This window comes from Colletes latitarsis, chromosome 10, assembly GCF_051014445.1.
Source record: "Colletes latitarsis isolate SP2378_abdomen chromosome 10, iyColLati1, whole genome shotgun sequence".
In the NCBI taxonomy this organism is placed as follows: domain Eukaryota; kingdom Metazoa; phylum Arthropoda; class Insecta; order Hymenoptera; family Colletidae; genus Colletes; species Colletes latitarsis.
Genome location: NC_135143.1, coordinates 21,428,070 through 21,455,616, shown reverse-complemented (window position 1 = coordinate 21,455,616; position 27,547 = coordinate 21,428,070). Strand labels below are relative to the sequence as shown.

Below are 27,547 nucleotides of genomic sequence, written 5' to 3'. Positions count from 1 at the left end.
CTTCCCGCGATTCCACCGAGGACAGAACTTCACCAGCAACTCGATATTAAAATGAAGAACAAGAAACTGGTGTACCTTCTCTTGGAGGAGACGGAGTTCAAGCTGCTATCGTAATCGAAGCAACAGCTGCCTCTTCTCAATGGTGCTGGGCTGGAAGTCAACGGCAGGCCGGTCCTACTGTGGAATACCATCGATGCCGCGTTTTCCAAGGACCGTCGGAATCTTTCTTGCTCGATCGCGGTCGGTACCATCTTGTCGAGGGTTTCATCTTCCTCCGCGACCGTATTGTCCTTGGCGTGGCCGTTGCTTCGAGGCTTAGCGACCGAGTAACCATTGCTCTTCCCCGCGACGCTGGTAACAGGATCTTTGAGCAGTTTCGAGATCGCTTCTTCTTCCTCGCCATCGTGGCCAGCTGTGCCACCTTCTTTGTTTGTACTGTGCAGTCTGTTCGGCCACTTGGCCGACTCTGGATTATCGTGTCCACAGCTGCCTTCCTCCTTGTAATTTGTACTATAGATTCTTGAGTTTTTATGTGCGCCATTTGTACTAAGCTCCGACGGATCGGTGCACGCGTCGCGCTTCTCCGTTACCGCGGCGAAATTCGAGAAATCGATTCTCCTCTTCGCCTTGCTGACCCTCAGGTTCTTTGGATCGTGCAGACTGGGCTGTACGTTATTGTACGAGAGCGAACGTTGAACTGGCTGCTGGACCGAGTCTTGGAGACCGTCCTCCGCCGTCGAGTTCGCTTTTTTCTCTTGCTCCTTCTTGAAGAGCTGCCGCAACCGATTGAATCTCTTGTTCAACGCCATGTGCAATGATTTCTCGTCCTCTAATGGCACGGTGGTTCTCTGCTCCAGAGCCACTTTCTCGTAATCATTGCCGCCCCGATCGTTCTCCGTTTCGCCGCTGGACGCTGGCAAGACGGACCTGGGTTTGGTCCCGCTCGAAACCTCCGGCAGGTTTCTTCGTTCTCTGCTGGTTCGTAAGATTGCTCCCAGTAGTATGTCCGCTTTGTTCGAGACGTTCTGCAAGCAGTCCATCGGCTCGTTCGCTCGTTTCTCGACGTTATTGCATTTCACAGCTTGCAGATCCTCGCTCAACCCGCCGCCGTCGAGTTTCTCGCGTTTCCGCGACGGATCGTAGATATTCTTATTGCCATAAATCTCGTTGATATTGGACTTATCCAAGGCCTGTTGGTCGTTTTTCCTGCACAGCTTGTGCCCGAAGCCCTCGCAGATCTTCGCATGGTTCACGATGTTGTTCGTCGAGCACTCGCTGTTGTCCAAGTTCACGTACTTCCTGTCCGTCCCGTCTTCGACCGATTTCTCCGACCTCTCTCGCCGTCTCGCCGTCTTGACGCTGGTCCTCTTGCGTCCCGACGGCGTTCTGGCCCTGAGCACCGCCAGAACCTCGTCGAACTCCCGTTGACTCAGCTCCAGGTTGCAATTCTTGAATCTGACCTCGTTCCCGTGTTGATCCTGACTCTTCAGATTCGTGGCTTTCACCTTGTTGTCCACGTAACCGTTGCTTGGCGCGACGCCCAGGACTCTTCCCGGCACCTTGCTGAACCAATCCAAGAACCCACCTTCCTCCTTCGGCTTCTCCTTGTCCTCGGGGAACGACAACTTCGACATCAATTGGCTCAGATCCTTTCCGGGTCTTCCTCTGTTGTTCGCGGTGGCGCTCAGGCCCGATTCCAGGGCCTCCTGTCCCGGCAACACGCCCTCGACTCCCGACAGCTTGTTCGACGGTTTCGCGCAGCTCTGGTGCACCATGCACGCGGAGTTCAACGACTCCTGCTTCAACCGATTATTCGTCGACGGGCCTGGATTTGACTCGTGGAAAGGACTGGGTTGCCTGAACGGATTTATCGCGAGACTCGAATCCTTGGACACAGCCGGTTTGCAGGTTCTCTCCGGGTCGTTCAAGTACGCGTCCTTGTTCCCGCGTAGACTCTGGAACGCGCACTTCCCGTTCGCAGCGCTGTTGTTCCACGACTCTACAAACGACCACGGCAACGAGGAATTGAACGGTATCAGGTTCTCGAACAGACCGTTCTTCTCCGCGGACTTGCCCTCCGATTCCTTGATCTTCTTGCTACCCCCTTGCGCGTCCTTCTCCAAATTGCACTGCTTCTCCTTCACGCCGGCGGCCGCCAGTTTCAGCTGCGACGGCTCCGGGTCCTCGATCATCCGCTTGTAACGCTTCTCCACGTTCCCCTCGCGCTCCTCGATGCTCAGCTGCGACTTGAAGCAACGCTCCAGGTTGTCGGAGTTCAGATTGTTGCGGTTCCTGATCCCGTTCTCCTCCAACTTGAACGACTGACTCTGTACAGGCTTCGCGCTCCGGTTGTTCGAAATCTCGGAAGATATCGAGCACTTCGGGTAGCTCGAACTCTGGCTGCTCTTCGACTCCTGCGTCGCGGCCTCCTGCACGGACGGCAGAGGCATCGGTTGGATCGTCACGCAAGGCGTAGCATCCGAGGGCCCGCAAGGAAGCGACCTGCGTCGTTTCCTCTCGCCGTTCGGTCGCAGGATCGATGGCGACGGCGGCGAGACGTCCTCCTCCTCGCAGCGACAGTGATGCTTACCGGGCTTGTTGCACGGCGTCTGCAGCCTGTCGTCCACCAACGCTGTTTCGCAAAAGCAGATTCGTTCGATCAATTTGTCTCGAGTCGAATTTATTACGTTACACGATTCGCGACATCAAATAACGATAACGCGATCCATCGAGACAGAGGGAATAAAAGGCTAAGGGTACACGATGTAACGAACGAGAATGAGAGGTTCGAGTCGAAATCGATTCCGAAGGTGATACTCGAGCGCCGAAATATCGTGTTCGTCGTCTGTAATTTCCTTCATTACCAGGCAAAACCAGAGCCTCGGGGTTCTGCGAAGCGCTGGGCACCGGGATAGCCTTGGTGGGTGTCAAAGCCCTCGCAACACCCTCCTCGTCCTTCTCTTTGATCGGGTGCAACGGGCAGGTGAGAATCGGCATCTCCTCCATCCTCGGCAGTGCCCACACGGTGACCTAAAATTTACACGAGAAATCCTCTTCAGCTCCATTAAATGCAGTCACGGCACTCGAACGAGATCGGTGGTAGCCGATGTGACTCATCTGCCGGTTAAAAGTAGGCATTCGTTAGTGTCCTCGGCCACCAGAATAGAACTGTGGAAGGTACACCGAATACGTGGACGAGAGAACCACCATGCGGATTACATGGACGGTCCGTGAGGAACATTGACCTCGGCTTTTACCGCGAGTCGAACGTTCACCGCGGCCCGACGCTTGCCAAAGAATCGCTGAATCGATTAAGAGAATATCCACCTGCATCGATACACGGAATCGTAACTGTAATCGAACCCGATCCATGCTGCTGAAGAGATTATTAACGAAACGACTTTCGGTCAAATCGCGGCCCTTGACACCATTCTCAGCGACCAAAACGAAACAATTTTTAACGCGAATAGTTTTCTAGATATTTATTTTAGTTTATCGATGGTACTGCAGGATTAACAACGAGACCTCGTCGCCATCTTGGAAAATATACAAGTTAGTCCAGACGATTGTTTTAGGCCGTAACTCCGTTATTGATGCTTTCACGAAGAAATGCCAAAGGAGAAAGACAAATGGCTCGAAGAGCACTACATCCGTATGTCTTTAGATTTCCTTTTAAGCGCGACAATTAACAATTGAGACAAAATATCGTTGACATCGTTACGTGCTGTACGCTTGATATCGTAATCTAGTCCAAAGATCAAATTACTTTCCAACTTTTCTGAATCTATTTTCAAACTGTTTTTTGATATATCTAATTTAATCTCCGAATGTTATTTGTACGACGCTTTTTGCTCTGAAATTTTTCGTTCCTGGCCAAGGCCAACGATAATGTGCAGTAGCGCGAGCGAGCGGATCGAAATAATGACAGAGACTCGGTTCCCCTACCTTTATCGAATTTCCATCGCCGTTGCCAGCCAGAGGGAAGGTGTGCTCTACGGGTGTTTCCCGGAACTTCATCAGATTTTCCTCGTTGTACGGCACCACCCTAGTCGCGATGTAACTCGGCTCGGCGCCGTTGCTTCGGGACCACCAAGCCGCGACCTGGCTGAAGTGAAGCCGGGAACGAACCGCTTGGTACAGGCCGTAGAAGTTCATCGTCTCCGGGCTCCTATGGGGTTTGACGTTCGTTCGACATCGTTAATTTGACGGGAGAGAAATATTTCTCGAGTCTCGTTACGAGAACCGGACAAATATTTACTCGAAGCATTTCGCTCTGTATGAAGTAAGCTATCGTGGCTTCGATACGATATCGCGAAAAGAACAATCATCGCGTTCCTCTTTGAGAGCCTCGCGATCCCTCGAGAGATGCTGATAACACTCACTTGCTGGGAACAGCGCAGACACACCAGTACTCCAGCAGCATCTCCGACGCGTGTTGCCATGGCGAGATTGATAAGGACGGCACGGTGCAGATCGGGTTCTTGGTCGCAGCTTTGGCCAAACCGCACGGACAGTCGCTGCACAACACTACTTCGATGCACAGGAACGATCCAACCGCGGTACGGTCCGCGATCTCTCGAACGAGCACAAGATATCGATTGCACTGGACAAATCGCGTTAAAGAGAATCCCTTGAATCTACCATTTCTGACAGTGTTTTCTATCATTTTTTACTTTTAGGTAAATTAGGGTGATCCTTGATTCAAAAAATAATTTCTTTTTGAATTATTTGAAACTTTTTAATTTCGCTGAAAAATTTCAGCGTTTACACGAATTTTTTTCTCGAAAATGCGTAGGATTTTTGGGGTATGCGTAATGACTAAAAATGATTGTAATTGCCTCCCGTAACGGAAAATAATTTTTTTAGAATGATTTAAAATTTTTTTTTTTTTCATCGAAAAATTTCACACCTCGAATTTTCAGGTCGGTATGGAAGTCAGATTGGGCCACGAAAATCCATAAAGTTTAAGGTCTACACGTATACCTCGTCTGTGATATTATATTACATCTAAAAATCACAGAGTCCTTGGTGCACGTTTTCTCGTTTCCCAATCGAACTTATTTTACATTAATTTTTTATGAAATAGAACTATTCTAAGAGGCGAGAGTAAAAGATTCAGATGTCCAAAAATAAAAACCACCCTAAAGTACCTAGCAAAACGCGACAGTTATTCCAGACACTGCTCTCCTACGACTATCAAAACATTGTTACTATGGGATTATTTTTACCAAGTAATTGTCTTCCTCGCACGCATGGTCATTTGGAGGCGCCTGCATAGGCGCTGCGCAATGTGGGCCCTCTCTGTAACCTCGTGGAGGGCCCTGAATCCTCCCTTCGCACACAAGGACTCCAAGGGCTCGGAACACGCTAAAAATGCCACCCCGACCACCAACCCCATTTGGGCTGGGAATGCCTCCTGTCACCGCACCTAAGCAGTGCATACCTGTAACAGACAACATGGTACTATCGTTAGTCACAAACATGATTTTTTTCACAGCCTTAAACAAGCATTTTCAATCAATATTTCAACTCGTCGATTCTTGAAACACCCTTAGAAAGAACCGACACAAAATAAGATAAAAATAAGATAAAACGACACTAACTCTTATAAAATGATATACAGGATGTTCGGCCACCCCTGGGAAAAATTTTAATGGGAGATTCTAGAGGCCAAAATAAGACGAAAATCAAGAATATCAATTTGTTGATGGAGACTTCGTTAAAAAGTTATTAACGTTTAAAGTTCAACCCGTTCCGAATTTTTTTCTCAAAAATGCGCAGGATTTCGGGGGTATGTCTATTCACCAAAAATGATTGTAATTGACCCCCACAACTGAAAATAATTTTTCCAGAACGATTTGATATTTTTTTTTTCCGTCGAAAAATTTCACACCTTCTCGAATTTTTTTCTCGAAACTGAGTAGGATTTCGGTGGTATGTCTATCGACCAAAAATAATTGCAATTGACCCCTGCAACTAAAAATAATTTTTCCAAGACGATTTGAAATGTTTAAATTTAATTGTTAATAACTTTTTAACGAAGCCTCAATCAAAAAATTGGTATTCTTGATTCTCGTCTTATTTTGGCCTTTAGAATCCCCCATTAAAATTTTTCCCAGGGTTGACCGAACACCCTGTATAGAAACTGTAAACAAAGCAATATGTAATGACAATTTAATATGCGATTTTAAATAATAAGTGGCGTTGCTTAGAAATGATCTTCTTTGACTGATTCATTTATTTATTACTATTTCGATTACTTAGTTATAGACATGCTTACTCAAAATAATAAATATACTTTTTATTTTATATTTCTCGAGGTTGCCACAATTCTCCCTTGGATTCGACTCCATCATCATTTTATCGAATTCTGTCGCGTAGAATCGAGCATTGCGTTTGAAAAAAGAGAAGTTGACCTTCGAATTTGTACCACGCTTCCATGCACGAAGAAACCGTGGCCGCCATATTATGTCCCCTCCGAAGGGGAACTTTTGCGAGCAACGCTTCCTGTGATTATTTAAAGCAGGCGAGATATTAAAGCGACCGCTCTCTCGCGGCACACCCTCTATATAAAAGGTGAAAAGTCGGTCTGGAAATAGGTTTTGTTGACAGGGAATCGACGGCGAACACAAACCTGCGCGCATTTTCCTCCCGTGGAAGCAATTTCCAACGCACTGCATCAGGATCGCCGACATTTTCGAGACCCGACCTCCGTGGACCGAAAAACGGCACGATTCGCGCACTGGCCACGCTGTCGTTGATCTCGAACGCGTAACGAGGAATCATGCTTCGAATCGGGTCGCAGCTTTTTGCAACGTCTGTATCGGAAAAGCGAACTTTGCTCTTCGAGTCGACCTTTCCCAGCGGAAATGCGTCACCATACTTTTCCTTCGCGTACGAGAATGAATGCTCGCGTCACGTTCGTTGTACGCTCGATACCTTTATCCACCGATTCGTCACTTAATTGTTTCCACCAGTAGGCGACGAGACGCGTGAAAAAACGTCCATTCGAGCGATTAGCCTTCGGTGATTCGATTTAACACTTTGTATCGCGTATTCGAATCTCGCAAGAATAATAGTTCCCTTCTGGTTTCCTTGTAAAGTAAGCCACGCGCAATTCGTCTGTTGTTGCTTGAAAATATAAGCAATTTTTCGATGCTTTAACCGACAGCACCACGGGCGTGATTAATCGTCTCGAGGGGCGAGCGTAAATGGAATCGTTTCGCGCGATTCTGGCAAGTCTGGGTTTGCGAAATACGGTAAATACGAGCAGCGGAGACAAGTTCGAAAAATGGAACGTTTCGAGGGGGATTTGCTTTTGCCGTGAATCGGGCCGACAAGCTGCTTAAAATGCTTGTCGCGGCGTATGCGCCAAGATCGTGCGTCACTTTTGGTGGAAAACCCATTAGGCGGGCGGGCGAGTGTTTTCTCGGTTAGCGATTTCGTACCAAGTATGTTAAACATTGTTGGCTGAGTATTCTCGCCGAATTTCCAAGATAAATACTATTTTCGAAACGGACGAAACATGGACGAACCGTTCGCATAGGATCATCAAAAGAATATCGAGACGGTATTCTTATTGATTTAATATTGCTTTTCGCTGTACGTCTTCTCCCTTAACGCGTAGAAAATTATATATTCATTGTAATTGTATATGCGTAATATAATACGATGGTAATTTTAACAAAACAGAAACAAAAATGAAAGCTGTATTTGAAGCAACAATGTTGCAATTTTTTAACAAGTACGTAGTGGTGAAATTAATCGATAAATTCTACTTAGACACTGATACTAAATTTCGAGAAGAAAATAATTTATAAATAAAAGTAAAGTATCGTTCGTCTCTCGGAATATTAAAGAAAGTATTTCCAGTATCGTCAATTATTTTCAAGGAAACAACTCGTAACATCCAAACGGACGAACGAACTAAAAAATTGTTACGTCTCGTTCCATGTAAGATACGCAAAACTCGTAGGAGCTGAAGATTGCACTTATACGGCGTCAAGATATTGGCCGAACGTGCGGTCGCGATGTCCACCCTGGTTTCCGTACGGTTTTCTCGTTTCTTTTCGCTCGACATCCGATCCGAGAATTCGTCGTCCATCTTCCGCCGGTCATTATGTAAAGGTGAATACGCAGGAGGGCGATGAGCATTATTTATAACTTTGCCTCACCGCCATATGCGGCGAAAGTGACGAACCGGATTGGCTTCCTCCGAGCGTTTCAGCGTTCGAAACAACGAGCAGAGAACCGCGGTGCAGCGCTCGGAGGAAACTGTAAAAATTCCTTGGAAAACGTAACTCAATTTTCGACGAACTTCTCAGAGAAAGAGGGTGTAAAGGGAACGGTACGCGTCCCGACGATTCGTCGAAATAAAACACCGTTCGCGTCTCAGTTTGTTTATCCAGATTATTTCTGCAGACAAAATCAAAGCAACTTCGAAGATCGCGAGGCCAAATAAACTGTAATGTTTCCGAGGAACTCGAACGGTGCTGGATGACGCGGTTGCTGCGTGCCGTTATCGTGAAAAAACCCCGTTTGGTCGATAAGACTGTATCGTGCATCCGGAAAAATAAAAACGACGAGGCTCTGATAGGAAAATCGATTGTAAACCAGCAGCCATTAGCTATTTTACGCGATCGAATTCTATTAGAGTACCTTGCGCAACGTAGCGACGTTCATTGTACTTTGCTCGAGTAATTCTCAAGTAAACACGACCCCCGCGGTCTACGAAATATTTCCCAGTGGCAGAGTTTTACCACAGGAGGAGTCGAAAATTATTCAGGATCGTTTAAAACGCACTCGAGACACCGCGCGGAGTACCAGAGCTGCTCTAAAACGCAGTTCGCGCCGATGCACGTGGATTCGACGCCGTGCAGAGGACCCGGGAGAGACGGTTCGACACTCGAAACTGCAAAAGTCAACCTCGACTCGCGATTAGACGCAACAACGCGAAAAATGCCGGAGAAACAGAACCCGAACCGCGACCCGTGCGACAGCCACGAGGAATTTGAATAAAGAACTGCACGGCATAAGCTTTCCACACGCACACGTATTTCGCGCCTGTCGAGGGTCCGTGTGCAAAGGGAGAGCTTGTGGGGCTCCACGAGGGTGATCGTACTCGCGTGTCATGCGCAAAAACTTCTAACCCTCGGCGAAGTCCTTCGAGAGACGTTGCCAGGATTAAGGAGGAAACCTCTGCTCGAAGATACGCGCCTCCTCCGAACGCGTAGCGAGCAATCGCTCGTGGAGGGAAGAGGAACAGTCGACCTTCGATTTTAGGAGGTTTGGGACACTTTGAATTTTTGAAAAAATTAAATTCTTTTTGGGTGTCTCGAATGTTAGTTTGACGTCTCAGAAACGAGGCGCGAAAGGTTTCAGACTTAAAAGAAAATTATTTTTGGAAGTACGAAGCCTGTATACTCGCGTACCGTAGTATTATAGTTGAGAATCTTTCACCGAAGATTGAATTAAAACGATTTTTCGTCGATCTTTCTATACAAATTTTGAAGGTAGCTATTATTTTTGAGTTTCTGAAATCTTTAGAACGTGCTTGCAAGACTCTGTAGTCCGGGGGGAAAATACAGCGAACTGAAAACCGATTTTTTCAAAGTGAACAGGTACGTGTAAACCCTTAAAGCGATCTACTTGGGACAAAAAAATTGCTTTATACCGCTTCTAATCGCGTTGTCCCGTAGTCAGGAATACCCGATAATCCGCTAGTGAAATCTCGTTAGCGCCGGAGACTGTCCCGAGTTTTCCCGTATAATTAGTTGCTCTGAATCCAGTAAACAGCTGAGCAACGGCGGGACCGTGATTCATGGAGTACCGTTCTAGCCCAAGGCTACTATAATCGCGACTCGACGAGCACAGGTACACCAGAGTTGGGCAAATTTTATTCGATATCAGCGTACAAACATTTTCCATTTATGTTTGCAAAGGTATCCGTAAATTACGTTCAGGATGAATCTAGATTTAGAATGAATATCACAGTTGTTTCGATGGCCGTTCTCATTAATATCTCTGGTAAATACGTACATTCGACGCGGTTCACGCTCTAACTGTACCGTGCGTCAATTGCTTCTCCGTCTATAAATAAATAAAATGCCTTCGACGAGCTGTCGAAGAAGGGATCGAGGCAGGGAATTAAAGCCGGAGGTCGAAGGTACGAACATGTGGCGACATCGCGGGAGGCTGCGGGAGAGGGCGATGCGCTTCTGGTGCAGCACGCTGCATGGTGTGAATGCACCGGCTGGTCCAGCTGAGAAAACACCGGCTCGTTGGCGCCAGTATTATCCAGCTCGGGGCAAACAAGCTGCCGAGTATTATTCGAACGGACTTGCTGTCGCGTATCGGTCGTGATTCGGTTACTTTCGAATCGAACAAGCTTTGACTTCTTGTATGCGGTCCCAATAAACTTCCTTTCCAACCACGTTCAATTTTATGACTGGAAGAGGAATGGGTTTTCCTGTCTTTTACTTTTCTTGGCCGGAAAATGTTAGCTCGCAATATACTGTTCTAATCCAATCCAAATGCGCAGACGGAACGAAAAATAGCCAAACCCAACCTAACGTCTCGATATTAAATTCCGAAGTTAAAATTTTATATTTAGAATCCACGGGCTCCTCTTTCTCGTCCCCTAACACGTCGATCGGAGAGGGGTGCCATTCGGAAGTACAGGCTAAGTTTGTACTTCAACTTCACCCCGTTGCAGCGATTGATCTTCGACCGCCGCGATGCGTTTATAGAAACAGCTGATAAGCTGCCAGAAAGTATGCGCGAAACGGACCTGTTAGTGGACTCGTTAGTAAGGCTTCCTAGTCGAGCGCTTGCGAGAGCGCGACCCCTCTAGTGGCGAGTACGGGAAGTAACGAAGTCAAGCGAAAGTTTTTCGCGAAAATCTCGTAAACCATCGAACACTCGAAGCTACAATTTTGTATTTGTGATCCGAGCTCCTACCCCTCCCATTCCTCCAAATTTCACGTCGATCGGTCGCTGGGAGTTTTTGGGGCAGCCTCGCTCGGTCTCGAGACAGTGACACCTCGAAAGAAATTACCACTAACGTCGCGACCTCGTTAGCAGAATCCTCGAGCTCGCGCGGAACGTAAACTTCGTCGTTTCGCGTCGCGGAAGGTTCCGTCGAGGCACTCGGCCAACAAACAGATAGCCAGAATTAGTCGTTAAACGACTATCAATTATCGCGATCCGCGCGTCGACTATTGCGGAGTCGGAATTGCTCGACGTTCACTATAGTTTGATGCATCGCGTGTACACGGACGGCCCCGTGTATAATAAACCAAGAAACGTTGTATCGAGACGATAAAGATTATCGAGTGACAGTCACCCGAGACAAAAGGCACTGGCAACTTCTGTGCATGAGTTCTGCGGAGGACGATAAGCGAAACGCGTCGCGCAACCCGTTCTGTCCCTACGCGAGTTTTATCCTACGGTAAGCGAAGTGCAATTTATTTGTCGATCGATAACACGATAACGCATTAACAGTCAAATGTTTCGCAATACCAAAATTCCGATTTCGGACGATCGAAAATTCAACGTCGATACTTATTTTCGTAACGTCGAAATTATTTTCTTAGATAGCGTTCGGAATTTATTTTTTAATTAACTCGCGAAATCAGTAGATACGAATTGGGTGACGTGGAAGTCGGTGTAATTTAGAGAGCGATTCTTTTTTAAAAACATGACACACGTTCGATTTTGTACACGTATAAAGGGTGTTCGGCCACCCCTGGGAAAACTTTTAATGGGGGATTCTAGAGGCCAAAATAAGACGAAAATAAAGAATACCAATTTGTTGACGGAGGCTTCGTTAAAAAGTTATTAACGTTTAAAGTTTCATTCGTACTGAATTTTTTTCTCGAAAATGCGAAAGATTTCGGGGGTATGTCTATTCACCAAAAATTATTGTAATTGACCCCCACAACTGAAAATAATTTTTCCAGAACGATTTGACATTTTTTTTTTTCCGTCGAAAAATTTCACACCTCGAATTTTTTTCTCGAAAGTGGGTAGGATTTCGGGGGTATGTGTAATGACCAAAAATGATTGTGATTGACCCCCGCAACTGAAAATAATTTTTCCAGAACGATTTGGAATTTTTGAATTTAATTGTTAATAACTTTTTAACAAAGCTTCCATCAACAAATTGGTATTCTTGATTTTCGATTTATTTTGGCCTCTAGAATCCCCCATTAAAATTTTTCCCAGGGTTGGCCAAACACCCTGTATATTCTTAGAGTTTTTAATTTTGCATACTGACGTAATCGAAATATAAATCGCGAAGCATTACAACAAATTTCTCACTCCTACGTTGGTTTGATGGTACTAATGAGATTACAGACATTTTTCTGTTATTCGTTGATAATTGTTATAAATCAGTTGTGCCTTATGCAGATTTAAATAATTATCGATGACTAACTTGCTCATACAGTATCCACAATCAAACCCAAGCAGGATATGGTATATAAATATTTGCTCTAGTTGACGCAAGTACTATGTATTCGTTGAACTTTGAAATTTACGCTGTAACTCAACTCGAAGACCCCTTTCAAGTATCGAACAGCCGAGCAGATGTCGTCGAGCAACTCGCAGAAGTCTGTGAAACTTATCGTAATATAACAACGAACAACTGTGTCTGTTAAAGAAGTTTACTATAACGTAGATCTATAAATGTATATTCCGAATAAAAAATTAAGGAGACATTCCTCTGTGACTCCAAAAGAATCATATATTTAAGAAAGCATTGTTAAACTTTCAAAGAAAAATTTCAAATATCGTTCGAATAACGTTTACGTGCAGAAATGTAAATATAAAAAGTTCATGAAAATTGCTAAATCTCGCGACTTCTACGGAGGAATTAAATGAAAACAAAATGACTGCTGGTTGCTGGTTGACACGAGCCGAGCACGATGATGCATTGTGTCGCATCTGTTCTCGTGCATGGGCTCTAGGAGCAATCTAGGAACCCCATTAGCTGTTCACGAGTGTGGACCCACCTTAAGAGGTCTCTATCTCCGCCAGAAAGTCGAGAGAGCCTCGTTCTGTTCGCAACTTCTTCCGTGACCCGTGGTGTTTGCCGGAACTGTGGCGAACTGACATCCGCGACGTTCTATCGTTCTCTGGATGGACTCTCGAGGATAACGGATTCCCTGTAGACTCTAATTTTAGAGACCCGTCCATTCCCATTCCCCCCGGGGACACAAACACTAGAAGTAACCAGCGGTAATAAGCACGATACTCTGCGAGATTATTGCACGCGGAATATCGATTTTTACGATCGAACTTCAAAGGGACCTAACTTCTCTTTAACCCTTTCGATACGGCGCACACTGCACCAGCGTTCGATATCGAGGCTATTTGTAAAAAAAATACAAAATAGAAAGTACGGTATAACGATAGAAAATATAACGAAACTCTAACGTTTCTCGTCGCTAGTGGCTTAATTAATGTCTTCTGCTTTTGATAATTACTAATTTTTTTTTACTAATAGTAAAAGCTATTGAAACAAATGTACTTACAAGGTGTTTCAAAGCAGAAAGTCGATATTTCAATTTTAAAGTGTTGCCATTTCTTGAAACACCTTCTACGTATGTTTCAGTAACATTTACAATTGTCACTATTTTTTATTGAACAAAATTGTGAGCGCTGTGACGAAACCGCTGCATTAAAAAGTCCCGACGGTTTCGTTGGGGAAAAATGACTTGGAAAAACTCGCAGAGGGAGTCGGAGCACCCGTACAGGAATTTTCCGCTCTCCTCGTGGAACCAATAATTTTTCGAACGAGCCCCGGCCGACGCAACGACCTTCTCCGAGCCGTTATCATCCTAACGGAGCATTTTGTCCGCCCTTCGTCGTTTGCGAAAGGGTCGTCGGTTTCTGCGTCTAGACGCGATCGACCCAGCCCCTCTGATTTCGGGGGAATCGCCATCGTCGAGGCTGAAGAAGAAGCGGCATCGGGGAAAAGCCGAACGGGAAACAAAGAGACTCTGATTACGCATGCGAGGATGGAGAACTTAGTCACTGATTAATCGCGCAGCCCTCGGAGACAAAGCTTACGCGCGAGTCAACGCCAAGTTATTCGGTTATTTTTGTTTTCCTTATCTCTGTGCACCTTTGGCTCGTGAAACGATTTAATTGTCGTAGATAAGATTTCCTTGGATAAAGTAAAATACTATTCGATCCTCTGAATGGAAGAGACGTTAACCTGTCTCTTGTCTATCCGAGGTTCGAGATTTAAATCTCGTTGTTGTCTTTTTTAAGGGAGAGTTGTTACAATTGGCGGTGTCGTACTTTTCGTTAATTTTCTAGTCGATTTTCGATACCGGTAATGATGCTTTTAAAATGTATACTTTTTACTATCGATGACTACGATTACACGTAGGAAGCATGACTTGGGAAACATCAATCTTTGCAAAATGGAGGACACGAACTGTTCGACTTCGAGTTTAATGGACTTTTGCAGAATGATGGTATGTCAAATGTTAGGTGCAGATACTCGACGCTTTTTATGATATGAATAATTTAATGTGGTGCATTAATAAGTTTGCTCTGTGTAATCCCATCGACTATTCACGGGATGTCTATTAATTCAGTTCGTAAGTTTTCGAGAATGTTATGTAATAGATTGAATTGTAGTATTTTCAAAAATACACGAGAACTTATGAACCGAATTAACATTAAATTGTACAGTGACATAATTACGATACATATCTGCTGATATTACGTTAATTTTCCTACGACAAAATGAATATTTAATATTCATGCGAGCAATTTACACTTTAATGTGTTGCTCACTGGATGGCTCATGCTGTTTATGGAATAAAGATTGAGTGTCTTGCCACTAGTTTACATTTAACTTACACCTAATTTATGCTTGCGACGAAGGTAATCAACAAGATTATGTATTATACCCATTAACTGTCTAGCGTGTTAGATAGTTCTAGTAGGTGATATAATAACTGAGAAAAGTGGCGAGAGGCAGCATACCCGAGAAGTCTGTCCACATTACAAATAAACAAGCAAATCGATTAGTTGTTTTACTTCGTTTCCTCGACGTTTTATGTTTGAAAAACTTGTGGGTAAATTCGAGAAATTAACAATGTTATAGAGCTCCTAACTAAAATGTAAAATATTGAGTGACGTATGTAATTTTGAGGCAAATAAAATCGATTTTAGTTTACATTTTCTTCAAGTTTAAAGTCTTGAAAATGATGGGAATTGCAATGAAAAAATTAATAAAATTTTTCCCAGAACACCTTGTATACACTCGCACGATGTATGTGTACGTACAAGTTTTATGGTTGGCATGATATCTTAGAAATCAATACACCGACCGACTTGAAATTCGACGCACACGTAAAGTACATGCTCCTTTATCGTCTAAACTATGCTAAACTCGATATCTAAACTTCAAAATCAAATTACTCAATAATGCCACAGTTTAACAGAGTGCTATTCGAAATAGCATCGAAAGGTACAACCAAAATTATGCTATTCTTTGCGAGTATAGAATCGCGAACGAAGCAAATGAAGCATCTTTTTTTTTTTAGAAGAGCTATTAAACTATAAGCTATAACAACCACAATTTTCAATAAAAAAAATACTGCACACTCTTATAAGGTAAAGAAACATATCTGTGAAATCTCGATACAAAATAGCCTGCCTATCGTTGAAAGAAAAATCAGAAAACGAACCCCCTTGATGGAATCGTGATGCTTTATTTTATCGACGAGCAATATAATCTTTGGCGTTGTTGTAAAACCAGTGTAACGCAACGTGGAGCAATACTATCGCGTAACAGATGAAAGAAAGTATTGAATAATGGAGCACAGTTGGAACTACGACGTATCACTTATCGGTTGCTCTTTAATTACTGCGTTGCGCGAGATTGAGATTACGGAAAATGAGCTGCGAAGGAACGGTAACCCAGATGATTATTATACTAAGACGGTATTATTTTTATGGTATGTTAATACGGTATTATTTTTACGGAACGTCCACGTCTAATTGCTTCATCCTTAATTTAACGTTTATACCGGAGTGGCTCGTTTCATCCCATCGGCGGTTTCACGGTCATTACGCGAATTTCGAAGCCGGGGTAATCTCGTCTTCCCTTGCGATAACATAAATTGCGGAGTCTCTCCGTCTGCGTTTTTCCTTTTCACCGGACGATAAATTCCACGCGACTCGGGCTATTGTGCAACCAGCGGCCACTTTTGCGACGCTGTTCTTTTCATGCGAACGACCAGCGTCGTTGAAACAAAAAACCCCCCCGAGTCTGCAATAATCGTGCCGATCTCGGGCCTAATTGCAGAGAGGAGTGTCGATCGCGGCATTAAAATCGAGACGAGTTTGCCCGCGGTTTCGACGACCGATTGCGAAACGAATTGCAACGATAACAATAATGGCCCGACCGTGTCGCAAAGGAATTGTCGACGACTTGCAAGGAGCCACGAAAATATTTAAACGTTGTTAACTTTAAATATTGATCCTGGTTTATTACTTCCGTTTAGATTATTTCTTTGCGAAGAGAGTATCGCTTTAAGCAAATGAAATAAAATCCTTTTGTCAATTATTATTTTCAGAGTTATTTCCTCTGGCCAATTAAAAATAAAGAGATAACGAAATAGCTATTAGTTTGATTTTCGGATAATGGTACCGAAAATAGAGGTCGTATTATTTTTATATGGAATTCGCCCAGGTCTATTAATTACAAAAGAAATTCTTGGACTTTTATTACACGCGTGCTCCAACGATTTTATATAATTAAAATCGCCTGTTGTGTAGTTAAATTTTCACAAAACTTTACCGATAGCCAATGTATTAATAAAGCAAGGACTTCGAGAGCTTGGCTCGTAATATTGACGGTGTTCAGCGGAGAATAAGGCAGCGTTTCTAACACTTTTTTTAGTCAAGGAATATTTTTCATTTCACAATATATTAACGGACTATTTACATCTGTCCGTGACTATTCTGGTTTCTAAACGAATATTTTTCGAAATTAGAATAAAAATACAGATACATATACAGAGTGTTCCGCCATCCATGGGAAAAATTTTAATGGAGGATTCTAGAGGCCAACATAAGACAAAAATCAAGAATACCAATTTGTTGATGGAGGCTTCGTTAAAAAGTTGTTAACGTTTAAAGTTCCACTCGTACTGAATTTTTTTCTCGAAAGTGGTCACCCTGTATACGAATCGAAGACTCGGTAGAAAATTGAATCCGTATTCCGCGTAAGAAATATGATATAAATTATAATTGTGAAGAAAAAATAAATTTTACTTAGTTTTTTTTTGTAAATACCACTCTATTCGTCGCTACTTTTCCATAAATGTAATTATAATACATTCTATGCAAAGCGGACTATTTGATTACTAGACCATAACAGTATACTCGATTCTCTTTTTACATGGTTTCAATTTAATTCGTTTCAGGAAAGTAGTACCAATCCTATTTTCTTGTATGAATTTCTTCGAACATCTTGAGAACAATGTTTAAATATTGCAAGATGTAAAACTGTATTCACAAACAATGGTATTTCCATGAAAATTTTCATAAAAAAACTCATTTCTAAATATGTAAAGTTATCAATTAAGGTTGTCAATCCAATTATTAATTTCTCATGTTACCATTTGTACCATTGCAAGGAGCATAGTTTGGGAGAAATGCTAGATCAGGCAATCCGAAAATTGGACACATCGCGAGTACAGTCAGCTGCTAACAAAGGGACACCGTTGAAAACGAAGTTATGTATTCTCGTGTTCCTTTACAATTATAATAATGCTACCCTTCAACGGGACGTGGTTTCGTAACGACAACGATGACAACGGTAATTGTGCCAACATCGAATCCGTTCCTTTTTCGTATTCCTCCGAAACAATGGACAATGGTTCGCCGTATTTTTATACGCTCGGTCAAAACGGTGAAACTCTTTCTCGTTCCGCCTGCTGCGAAAATGTAACCCCTTTTATGGGAAATAATGGCCGTAGGAACGGAGTCTGTCAACAAGGAGCGCGTTTCCATTGATTGCATCCCGAGGCAGCGAAACAGTTCGTCCCTAAAAAAGTACTAACCGTTCAGGATACCTAGAACCCGCTGCACCGGCCAGACTGCAACCTTGTTTTCTTTCGTCATGTGCACCGAGGGATACAGACCCGTGCCGCGAACGTGACACAACACAACAAATTTAAAGGGACAACAAAAATCTCGGGAGCTAGCAACCATTTCGAACGCATCTGCTTCGCTACTCGGACTTGGAAATTAAATCGCCTCGAATAAGGTTGGCTTGTGAGACAACAAGCGCCGCGCTGAACCTCCGCCCTTTCATCGACGCTTAAAACCCTTTCTTGTATAGTATTGTACGTGTACAGTTAAGCTCAAAAGTATTCGGGGACACCGACAACATTTGACTACACCAATGGACGTACTGTGAATAATTGAACCTGTTATTACGAAAGTGGTTTGAGTCATATATTTTCCCCCATCGAGAAACGTTTGCATTTGACTATATTGAAAAATAGGTATTATTCCTTGCAAACGGACTGATTCGTCTCTAATTTGGTATGTGGCGGCTGCATCGTGACGGTTAGGATCTCGGGAAATTCGTAGGAGGACAGAAAAGGAAAGGAGGTGGCGCGTTTCATTCGGGTCTGCTAGCGAACTCGTCAGTAAGGTCTACCTTGGACGACTGGGATATTGGGAAGTCGTTCGAGGAATTATATAGCAATCGAGGGATCGGTCGAGCGCTTGTGAGAGCACAACCCCTCTGGTGGCGAGCATGGGAGGCGACGCCACAAGTAAATTATTAATATGCATTTCATTATTTGCGGAAATTCGTTATTTTTGTTTAAACTTGTCGAAAAGTTGCAATAAAAAAGTAAGGTTGAGTATATTTTGATAGGTTCGTACAGCCAATCGACCATTATTTGTCCTACAAAATAGGACCATTGCAAAACAGTATTTTTATTTAATTTTAGTTATATAATAATATGACACTGCTCATAATTGTATGTTGGCATATATGTTAATTTTAAGACATTCGTAGCTGAGTTAGGCCTGGGTTAGGTTAGGAGCTTGAGGGGGGCAATATTTTTTGTACTGTTGCTGCACATACTGTCTACCTGACCTACTCATAAATTACTTTTATACATACATGTTTAACAAATTAGCATTTGACTATCTGGCATTTATAATTTACACCATGAACTCAGTGACGACTGTCATTTGTTTCTACCTGTGAACCTGTGAAAATATACTTAACCTTACGTTTTTACTGCAACTTTACGACAAGTTTAAACAAAAATAACGAATTTCCGCAAATAATGAAATGCATATTAATAATGTATTAAATTAGACGAATCGAATGACGTATAACTCACCCCGATCGGTGAATGGTTCGTTTGCTAGGAATATTACGAAAAATATTTTTTCATTCTGATGCAAAATGTATCTAGAGTTAAATAATCTGCTAATGTGTAATTTATCGAAAATCATTAAATTTTATGAATAACTTGTACAGAAGTGTGCAATTTGAACAGTCTAATAACTTATGCCACTTTCAAAATTAATAGTGTATCCTGCTTGATGATCTGAGAACACAATAATCTAATACTTCTTTCATAATATTGAGTGATTGTAATAAATACCTCTGAGGAGCAATTTCTTTAGCAAATACCTCTGGATTTGATTCTACCCAATGTTTGTGACTTACCTGAAACAAAAAGAAAGAATCAGATTAGTGACAAAAAGCAACAGTAATTGCAGCTGTGACTAAATCAGATTCTTCATAAAGCCACTGTATTAGATAAATGTCTTTTCAAGAACCTATAAACAAGTGTCTGACTTTTATTTTTCAACCTATAAGAAATGAAAATATTGAATGGATTTCACTGATGTTTTTTAAAAGATTGTGGACCTCCGGATGTCTGCAAATCATAATTTGAGGAAGTGATATAATTCATGAGCAAAGGAGGTAGATAATTGACCAAACACCTTAAAAGGTTAGGTGTGATCTTTAAATCTCAGGTTTTTTATTCCTGGTCCTTTTCCAATTTTGCATTTTCTATGTTGTTTTCAGGAACTTGTATTTTGTTTTACTATTGTACAATGAATAAAGTCAGTGATTGATATTTTGTCCCTTCTGTTTTATTTACTAAGTCCTTAACTCAAATACTCCTACTTATTCATTTAATTTGTTCTTTTCTAATTTATTTCCACATACTGTGAATAATTCAAACACTAGGTTTTGTATAAATCTTTACATACTGTTCCAAAACACTACCAAATTGTAAGCATTCTCTTGTTACGTGTCCATCTACTATTTTAATTCTATCCAGGCCAACATATAGACCATAACTAAATATGATCATTGGTGAAATTGAAGTACCGGATCAACATTTTGTTAATTAACTTACATTTGAATTTACAAAGGTTTTGATTTAAAGTTAATACTGATACAAATCCCATAGAAAATTTATGGGTGATTATTGTGGTTGTACTGGCAAAAATTACCTTCAGAACAAAGGTGATATTTATGGAAAAGTTAATCAAAACACGGCACGAAGATATACAGGCATAGGAAATATTAAGTAGATTACTAGAATGTACGTTTATGAAAGAATTAACTATTTTATCGAAAATATATAATTATTTTACAGTGTTCGCATAAATTTGATCACGTTTGCATGTTCTTTAATATTCCAACACTTTTAAACATGCAGTTCATTGTTTTATTCTTTCCCATTTCCTGTAACGTTGTATGTTCGTCTTCTTCTCAAACCGTGCAGCATTTTATCTCCCATCGTACGTTTTTAAGTTAGATAAGTCCAAGGTTAGGTTGCAGAACAGCCATTTGTCGAACCTCGTTCATCTTGCATTCTCTAGTACTATTGTACGTCGAGTTTACAAGTCTTGGGTTTGTACATATTTTACGTTTTCTTCCTTATTATACCAAATAAGGTAGTTAAATAAATAAAAGTTAAAAAATCAAGGAAAAGTTAAAGCTCGGTGAATCGTTTACTGTGGAATCTTCGAATAATAGAATACTTATTCTTCTAACGTTTGTCATTGTACATTCAGGACGCGCTGAGGCCCATGTAAGTTGATCACAGCTATTTGCTTTCTTGTCGGTACGCAAACAACGATTGCTTTTACCTTTCGTCGCGACGCTACAAAGCCACGGTACGGCGCAAGTGACATGGAGTAATTAAAGGGAGAACAAATATCGTAATTACCCTGCTCGAAAACACCGATTCGTTTCCTTTGATCGCGTTCACGAGCTAGTGCCATCGGACGAGCGATTTCGCTTTTGGGTTACGGCCGTTCGACCCGACCGACGCAGCTTTAAATTTAAACGGCGGCTGATCGCTCAAACGGCTCAGGGATTCGACCAGCAACGAGCTTTCCCAGGGCATTTTCCCCTCGAACGGATCCACCCCTTTGTCGAAATTCCCAGACGCAGAAGAAATCGCATCCCCGAAATTCGCGAAGATCGTGCAAATTTAAACGTCCTGGCGGTTCGAATAACACTGCTGGACTTTAAATCCACTTAGTAAACAGCCTTCGAGCAGTTTCTCGCCGCTCGCATAAATATTCTTTTTTTAAAACATCGATTATGCGAAGATAAACGATACCAATTGAGTAAACGACAATCACTGACGTGATTATTTGAATGTCATCGGTGAACCAGATGGTCGGTTATTGCGAGATAAGGGACCGCGTCCTCGATAACGACTTGTATCTGTTTTTTTTACTTTACGATCTATAAGGAAGGAAATTATCTTTTTCTTTCTTTTTAACAGCGTTTGAAATCGCATCGACTACAAAGGTCAAGTTACATGAAAAACAGTAGAGGAAAGATTATACATAGCACATTGCAGTATTTAAACGCTTAACCGGTATCGTGGGTTATTTTTATATCCCAGCGACTACATTTTTATGTAAAAATAAAGTACTTATAATTAATATTTAGGCAAACATTTTTATTGCTTTATAACAAAAAAAAAATTAATTTATTTTTTATTTCGAACAGCTTCGTTGTAGTCGTTGATTTTTATTTTTTTAAATAATCTACAAGTTAGGTGTCATTCTATTTCCATGCTTTGGCAAAATTGAATTACGCTTCCCTAGTGCCAAGTTGATGTAAGCAGTTCAATAAGGTTATTCTTGATATTTCTCTCTTTCTACGATGTATTTCAAGCACTCGATAAATATGTGGTTTATTATTAAACTGAAATTCCAGGCGTCGCACAATAATAGGAGGGTATTGTTTCGGTATGTCGTAATCGTATTCTCGTTATTACGATTTACTGCTACCGAATCGAGTCTGTACTAATTTTCAAACCGTAGAAATTAAGAATAGATTTACACAGCGAATTTACTTTCTGTATTTCCCGCGTCGAGTTTCATTTTTGTTTACAAAATAATTCGATGTGTTTATTGAATATTATAATGCACTGTGCATATAGAATGATAATTTATTTACATTTGATGCGAGTTCAAGTTTTGCTACATTGGCCATACTGTTTCTATAGATTCTAGAGGCCAAAATAAGACGAAAATCAAGACTACCAATTTGCCGATGGAGGCTTCGTTAAAAAGTTATTAACGTTTAAAGTTCCACCCGTACTGAATTTTTTTCTCGAAAATGTGCAAGATTTCGAGGGTATGTCTGTTCACCAAAAATAATCATAATTGACCCCCACAGCTAACAATATTTTTTTCAGAACGATTTGAAATATTTTAATTTCGTCGAAAAATTTCACACCTTCTCGAATTTTTTTCTCGAAAATGCGTAGGATTTCGGGGGTATGTGTAATGACCAAAAATGATTGCGATCGACTCTTACAACCGAAAATAATTTTTCTAAAACGATTTGAAAAAATTTTTTCTCTGCCAAAAAATTTCAACACCTACCCGATTTTTTTTCTCGAAAGTGGGTAGGATTTCAGGAATATGTCTATTCACCAAAAATGTTTATAATTGACCCCTGCAACGGAAAATAATTTTTCCAGAACGATTTGAAATTTTTGAATTTAATTGTTAATAACTTTTTAACGAAGCCTCCATCAACAAACTGGTATTCTTGATTTTCGTCTTATTTTGGCCTCTAGAATCCCCCATTAAAATTTTTCCCAACGGTGGTCGAACACCCTGTATATAATAATTACTTTTTACGTCTTGGGTCCTTGTTACAGATAAAAGATTACAAATTTCCAAGTATGAAATTGTATTTGTAACAGTGCAAACGTTTCAGCTGTTGCAATGCTATTGCAATACTATTGAATGAATTGAGACCACACTTAATAGTACTATTTTTAGCCACGACAGCAGATTCTGTACCCAATCAACTGCTAGAATCATTTATGAAAATATGTAACAAATTAAGATACTTGCTGCACAGTGTCGAACATAGTCCCTCCTATTCTTTGGGAGATAATTGTTCTTTTCCATTGATTTAAAGTGATGGGAATTCCAGTATCTGTGGCGATGGTTTATGAATTTTTAACTTTTCCATAACAGTTGCTGACTAATACAAAACACATCGTTAACTTATGATTGAATTGAAGTCGATGCCCTTATAGCATACTCTAAACTCAGCAATTCTCCTCTGTGTGCCAATGATGGCTCGCCAGCTTCAATTAAGATACTGGAACTTGTATAAAGAGATCCACGGACTACCCTTAATCCTGCGCTACGAACTACTTCAATCTTGTTTAAAGTTTTCGATTCAGCCAAATTACATTCGACGATTCGACGATTCGTTGCTAGGATTATACGATTATTATTTATCTTTACTCGTTGCTTTTGTTGTAAGCTGTTACCGTTGATGAGGTTCCCGATCGTCGAATTTTTTAAGATGGCTAACGGTACGCTAACCGTTTTCGTAATTCGTTTACCACGCCGACGATGCAGGGAAACTTCATCGGATAATATTTTCTCACTGTCACGGCGATCAAATACTTAATGGCTATCTCATTATGCAGTTTATGGCCCACAATGTATGTACATACGGGCACCGTGTGGGTTTCGAGAGCGAACCGAAGTACCAAACGATCGAAAGACATCGGTGTCAGCCAACTACGTTTCGCTCATTACGATATTATATCCCACCTCCACGGGGCGAATTATCGCTTGCGCAATTGTTCGAATTGATGGCCAGTTTCTCCCAGTCACTTCTGAACAATCCGTCGCTAAAACAGTTAACGCCCACGAGTATCGACTGCGAATAATACCTTAACAAAACAATTTTCACTTTCACGCGTTCAATTAATTATGTACGCCAGCGTTTCTCAAACCTCATGTTCTTCGATACTTTTATTCGATAGAAATCGTTTTCATATTTTTTCATCTGAAAGATATTAGACGTAAATTTTTTGGAACCTTTTATCAAAGTCACGTAGAGCATTACTTAAACATTACTTGAACATTATTTAAGCATTACTTACAGTACTTAACATTTTTCCAGAGATGTTGGCAAACATATGAACAAAATCAGAATCCCTTTGATGGGAGTGGAAACTCCCCCAGTATCGTTTTTAGGCCAAAAAGAAAAATAGTAATAATAAAATACATATACAAGGTGTTCGGCCACTCTTGGGAAAAATTTTAAAGGGAGATTCTAGAGGCCAAAATAAGAGGAAAATCAAAAATACTAATTTGTCGATGAAGGCTTCGTTAAAGAGTTATTAACGTTTGAAGTTCCGCTCGTACTGAATTTTTTTCTCGAAAATGGATAGATTTTCAGGGGTATGTGTTTTCACCAAAAATGATTGTAATTGACACCCGCAACTGAAAATAATTTTTTCAGAACGATTCGAAATTTTTTAATTTTGTCGAAAAATTTCACACCTTTTCGAATTTTTTTCTAGAAAGTGGACAGGATTTCGTGGGTATATCTAATGACCAAAATTGATTGTAATTGACCTCTGTAACTAAATATAATTTTTTTAGTATGATTTGAAATTTTTTAATTTCGTCTAAAAATTTCAGTAGCTACTCGAATTTTTTTCTAGAAAGTGGGCAGGATTTCGTGGGTATGTCTAATAACCAAAATTGATTGTAATTGACCTCTGTAACTAAATATAATTTTTTTAGTATGATTTGAAATTTTTTAATTTCGTCTAAAAATTTCAGTAGCTACTCGAATTTTTTTCTAGAAAATGGGTAGGATTTTGAGGGTATGTCTAATGACGAAAATTGATTTTAATTGACCTCTGTAACTAAATATAATTTTTTTAGTATGATTTGAAATTCTTTAATTTCGTCTAAAAATTTCAGTAGCTACTCGAATTTTTTTCTAGAAAGTGGGTAGGATTTCGAGGGTATGTCTAATGACCAAAATTGATTGTAATTGACCTCTGTAACTAAATATAATTTTTTTAGTATGATTTGAAATTCTTTAATTTCGTCTAAAAATTTCAGTAGCTACTCGAATTTTTTTCTAGAAAATGGGTAGGATTTCGAGGGTATGTCTAATGACCAAAATTGATTGTAATTGACCTCTGTAACTAAATATAATTTTTTTAGTATGATTTGAAATTCTTTAATTTCATCTAAAAATTTCAGTAGCTACTCGAATTTTTTTCTAGAAAATGGGTAGGATTTCGAGGGTATGTCTAATGACCAAAATTGATTGTAATTGACCTCTGTAACTAAATATAATTTTTTTAGTATGATTTGAAATTCTTTAATTTCGTCTAAAAATTTCAGTAGCTACTCGAATTTTTTTCTAGAAAATGGGTAGGATTTTGAGGGTATGTCTAATGACCAAAATTGATTTTAATTGACCTCTGTAACTAAATATAATTTTTTTAGTATGATTTGAAATTCTTTAATTTCGTCTAAAAATTTCAGTAGCTACTCGAATTTTTTTCTAGAAAGTGGGTAGGATTTCAAATGTGTATTTACCAAAAATGATTGTAATTGACTCCTGCAATTGAAAATAATTTTTCTAGAGCGATTTGAAATTTTTTAATAACTTTTTAATGAAGCTTCAGTCCAGAAATTGGTATTCTTAATTTCCGTCTTATTTTGGCCTCTAGAATTTTCCATTAAAATTTTTCCCACGCGTGGTCGAACACCCTGTGTATTTAAAAAAGCATTATAAGGAAAGAAGGAAGCCACAAAATTTTAACAAACGTTCGAGTAAAATACGTAACCGCGAGAAGGCAGAACTGCACAGCGTAGGAACACGATGGACAAGATGCCGGGACGAACCAATCGTTGTACCAAGATTCTCGAGGAAAGGTTGCAACGTAAGGAGAATTGAGTTTTTCCTGCTCGGTGGGAGCAAAGTACGTGACAACTATAATTCATCCAATATCGGTATGAGCGACGCGGCGACGCTTTTTATTACATCTCCGAGGGAACCGAATGTTGGAATCGCGTATCGCGCGCAGAAAATGCAATCTTCATCTTCGCGAGATGTTATTACGGGGAATGGCGGTCTTCGTTGACCGCGACTGCAAACAGTGGAAAGGTTCAGATACGGACGGAACAAAGTACAATGCACTCGGGAATACTTGTTCGGAAGCTCGAATGCGCGAGGCCGACTCGCAGCTCGAGGAGGATCCTTCTCCAGCCGGACCGAAACGCAATTCCTTCTCGATCGAGAAAAGGCTCCAACGAATCGAACAAAGTCGATCGTTACTCGAACGCAAAAATGTTCATCCTCGAAACGTCGGTCGTTGAAAAATAGCGAGTATCACGCGACACGATACGAGCAACTAATGGCACAAGAGTTTAACATCCACCTTGCGAATGACTTTCTATTTCCAGAAGCGTTAGAGAGACTTGCGTGTGCAGCTGTTGCACACACCAAGTCATGTATATTAAACAGCCGCGAGTGAAATCTCGACCGAACAGGCAAATCCTCGGCCATCGGGGTCCGAAACTCGAATCGCAAATGGCTGGTTATAGAAAAGGGGAGGTGAAAAGGTGTTTTTGAAAATTTTTATTTTATTCTTAAATCGCTAGAATAGATATTTTCGTTTCGAGGAATGAGTATACCCCCGTTGTAAGCACAGAATGGTGTCCGTGGGTTGGAGGAGGACCCAGTTCGTAGTAGACAGCACCCCGTGTCGCAGAACTACCGAAACGCGTATCGTGTTACGCTCTAACCGCTAGGATATCGGTGTACACGAGCGGTCAGGAAAGGAAAAACCGATGTCTAAACTAAGGCGTCCACCAGCGATTCGAGTATTTGCCACCTCCTGAGCACGCTGCTTCTATTTCTATTTCCAGAAACGCGGTGGACATCGGAGAGACTTGCGTGTGGCTCGTGCCACTCGAATCGGGACGCCTTCGTCGAAGCATGCCTCGGGAACTGGCGCGGCCATTTCTGCAACCGAGGCGAGCCGAAAAATCGCTCGAGACCGACAGACGCAACCAACTGATTGGAGCCGATTCAGAGGCAGCCCGACGAATCGTTGGGAAAGTTGTACGACGAAAAATTCGATTTATATCGACGAGCTTCTCTTACCGAACTATCCATTGCTGTTCCTCGAATAAATTAATATCGTCGGAACTG

General features: G+C 41.3%; 2 protein-coding genes across 7 annotated transcripts in view; both read right to left on the bottom strand.

Moving 5' to 3' along the window:
- Window positions 1-27,547, bottom strand: part of LOC143347107 (protein CDV3 homolog) — a 167,911-nt gene that overhangs the window by 44,753 nt on the left and 95,611 nt on the right. The window lies entirely within an intron of this gene.
- Window positions 1-27,547, bottom strand: part of Atos (atos homolog atossa) — a 65,705-nt gene that overhangs the window by 7,781 nt on the left and 30,377 nt on the right. For 3 of the 6 annotated variants that reach the window (XM_076775998.1, XM_076776000.1, XM_076775999.1), the window contains 5 exons: window positions 5,229-5,443; window positions 4,383-4,603; window positions 3,946-4,168; window positions 2,865-3,030; window positions 76-2,632 (listed from right to left, as the gene is read on the bottom strand). In XM_076775998.1, the coding sequence (XP_076632113.1) occupies window positions 76-2,632; window positions 2,865-3,030; window positions 3,946-4,168; window positions 4,383-4,603; window positions 5,229-5,441 (3,380 nt within the window). In that variant the 5' untranslated portion in view covers window positions 5,442-5,443. Of the gene's footprint in view, window positions 1-75; window positions 2,633-2,864; window positions 3,118-3,945; window positions 4,169-4,382; window positions 4,604-5,228; window positions 5,444-6,634; window positions 6,952-27,547 lie in introns of those variants that run through there. The other 3 variants (XM_076776001.1, XM_076775997.1, XM_076776002.1) reach the window with 3 other exon arrangements.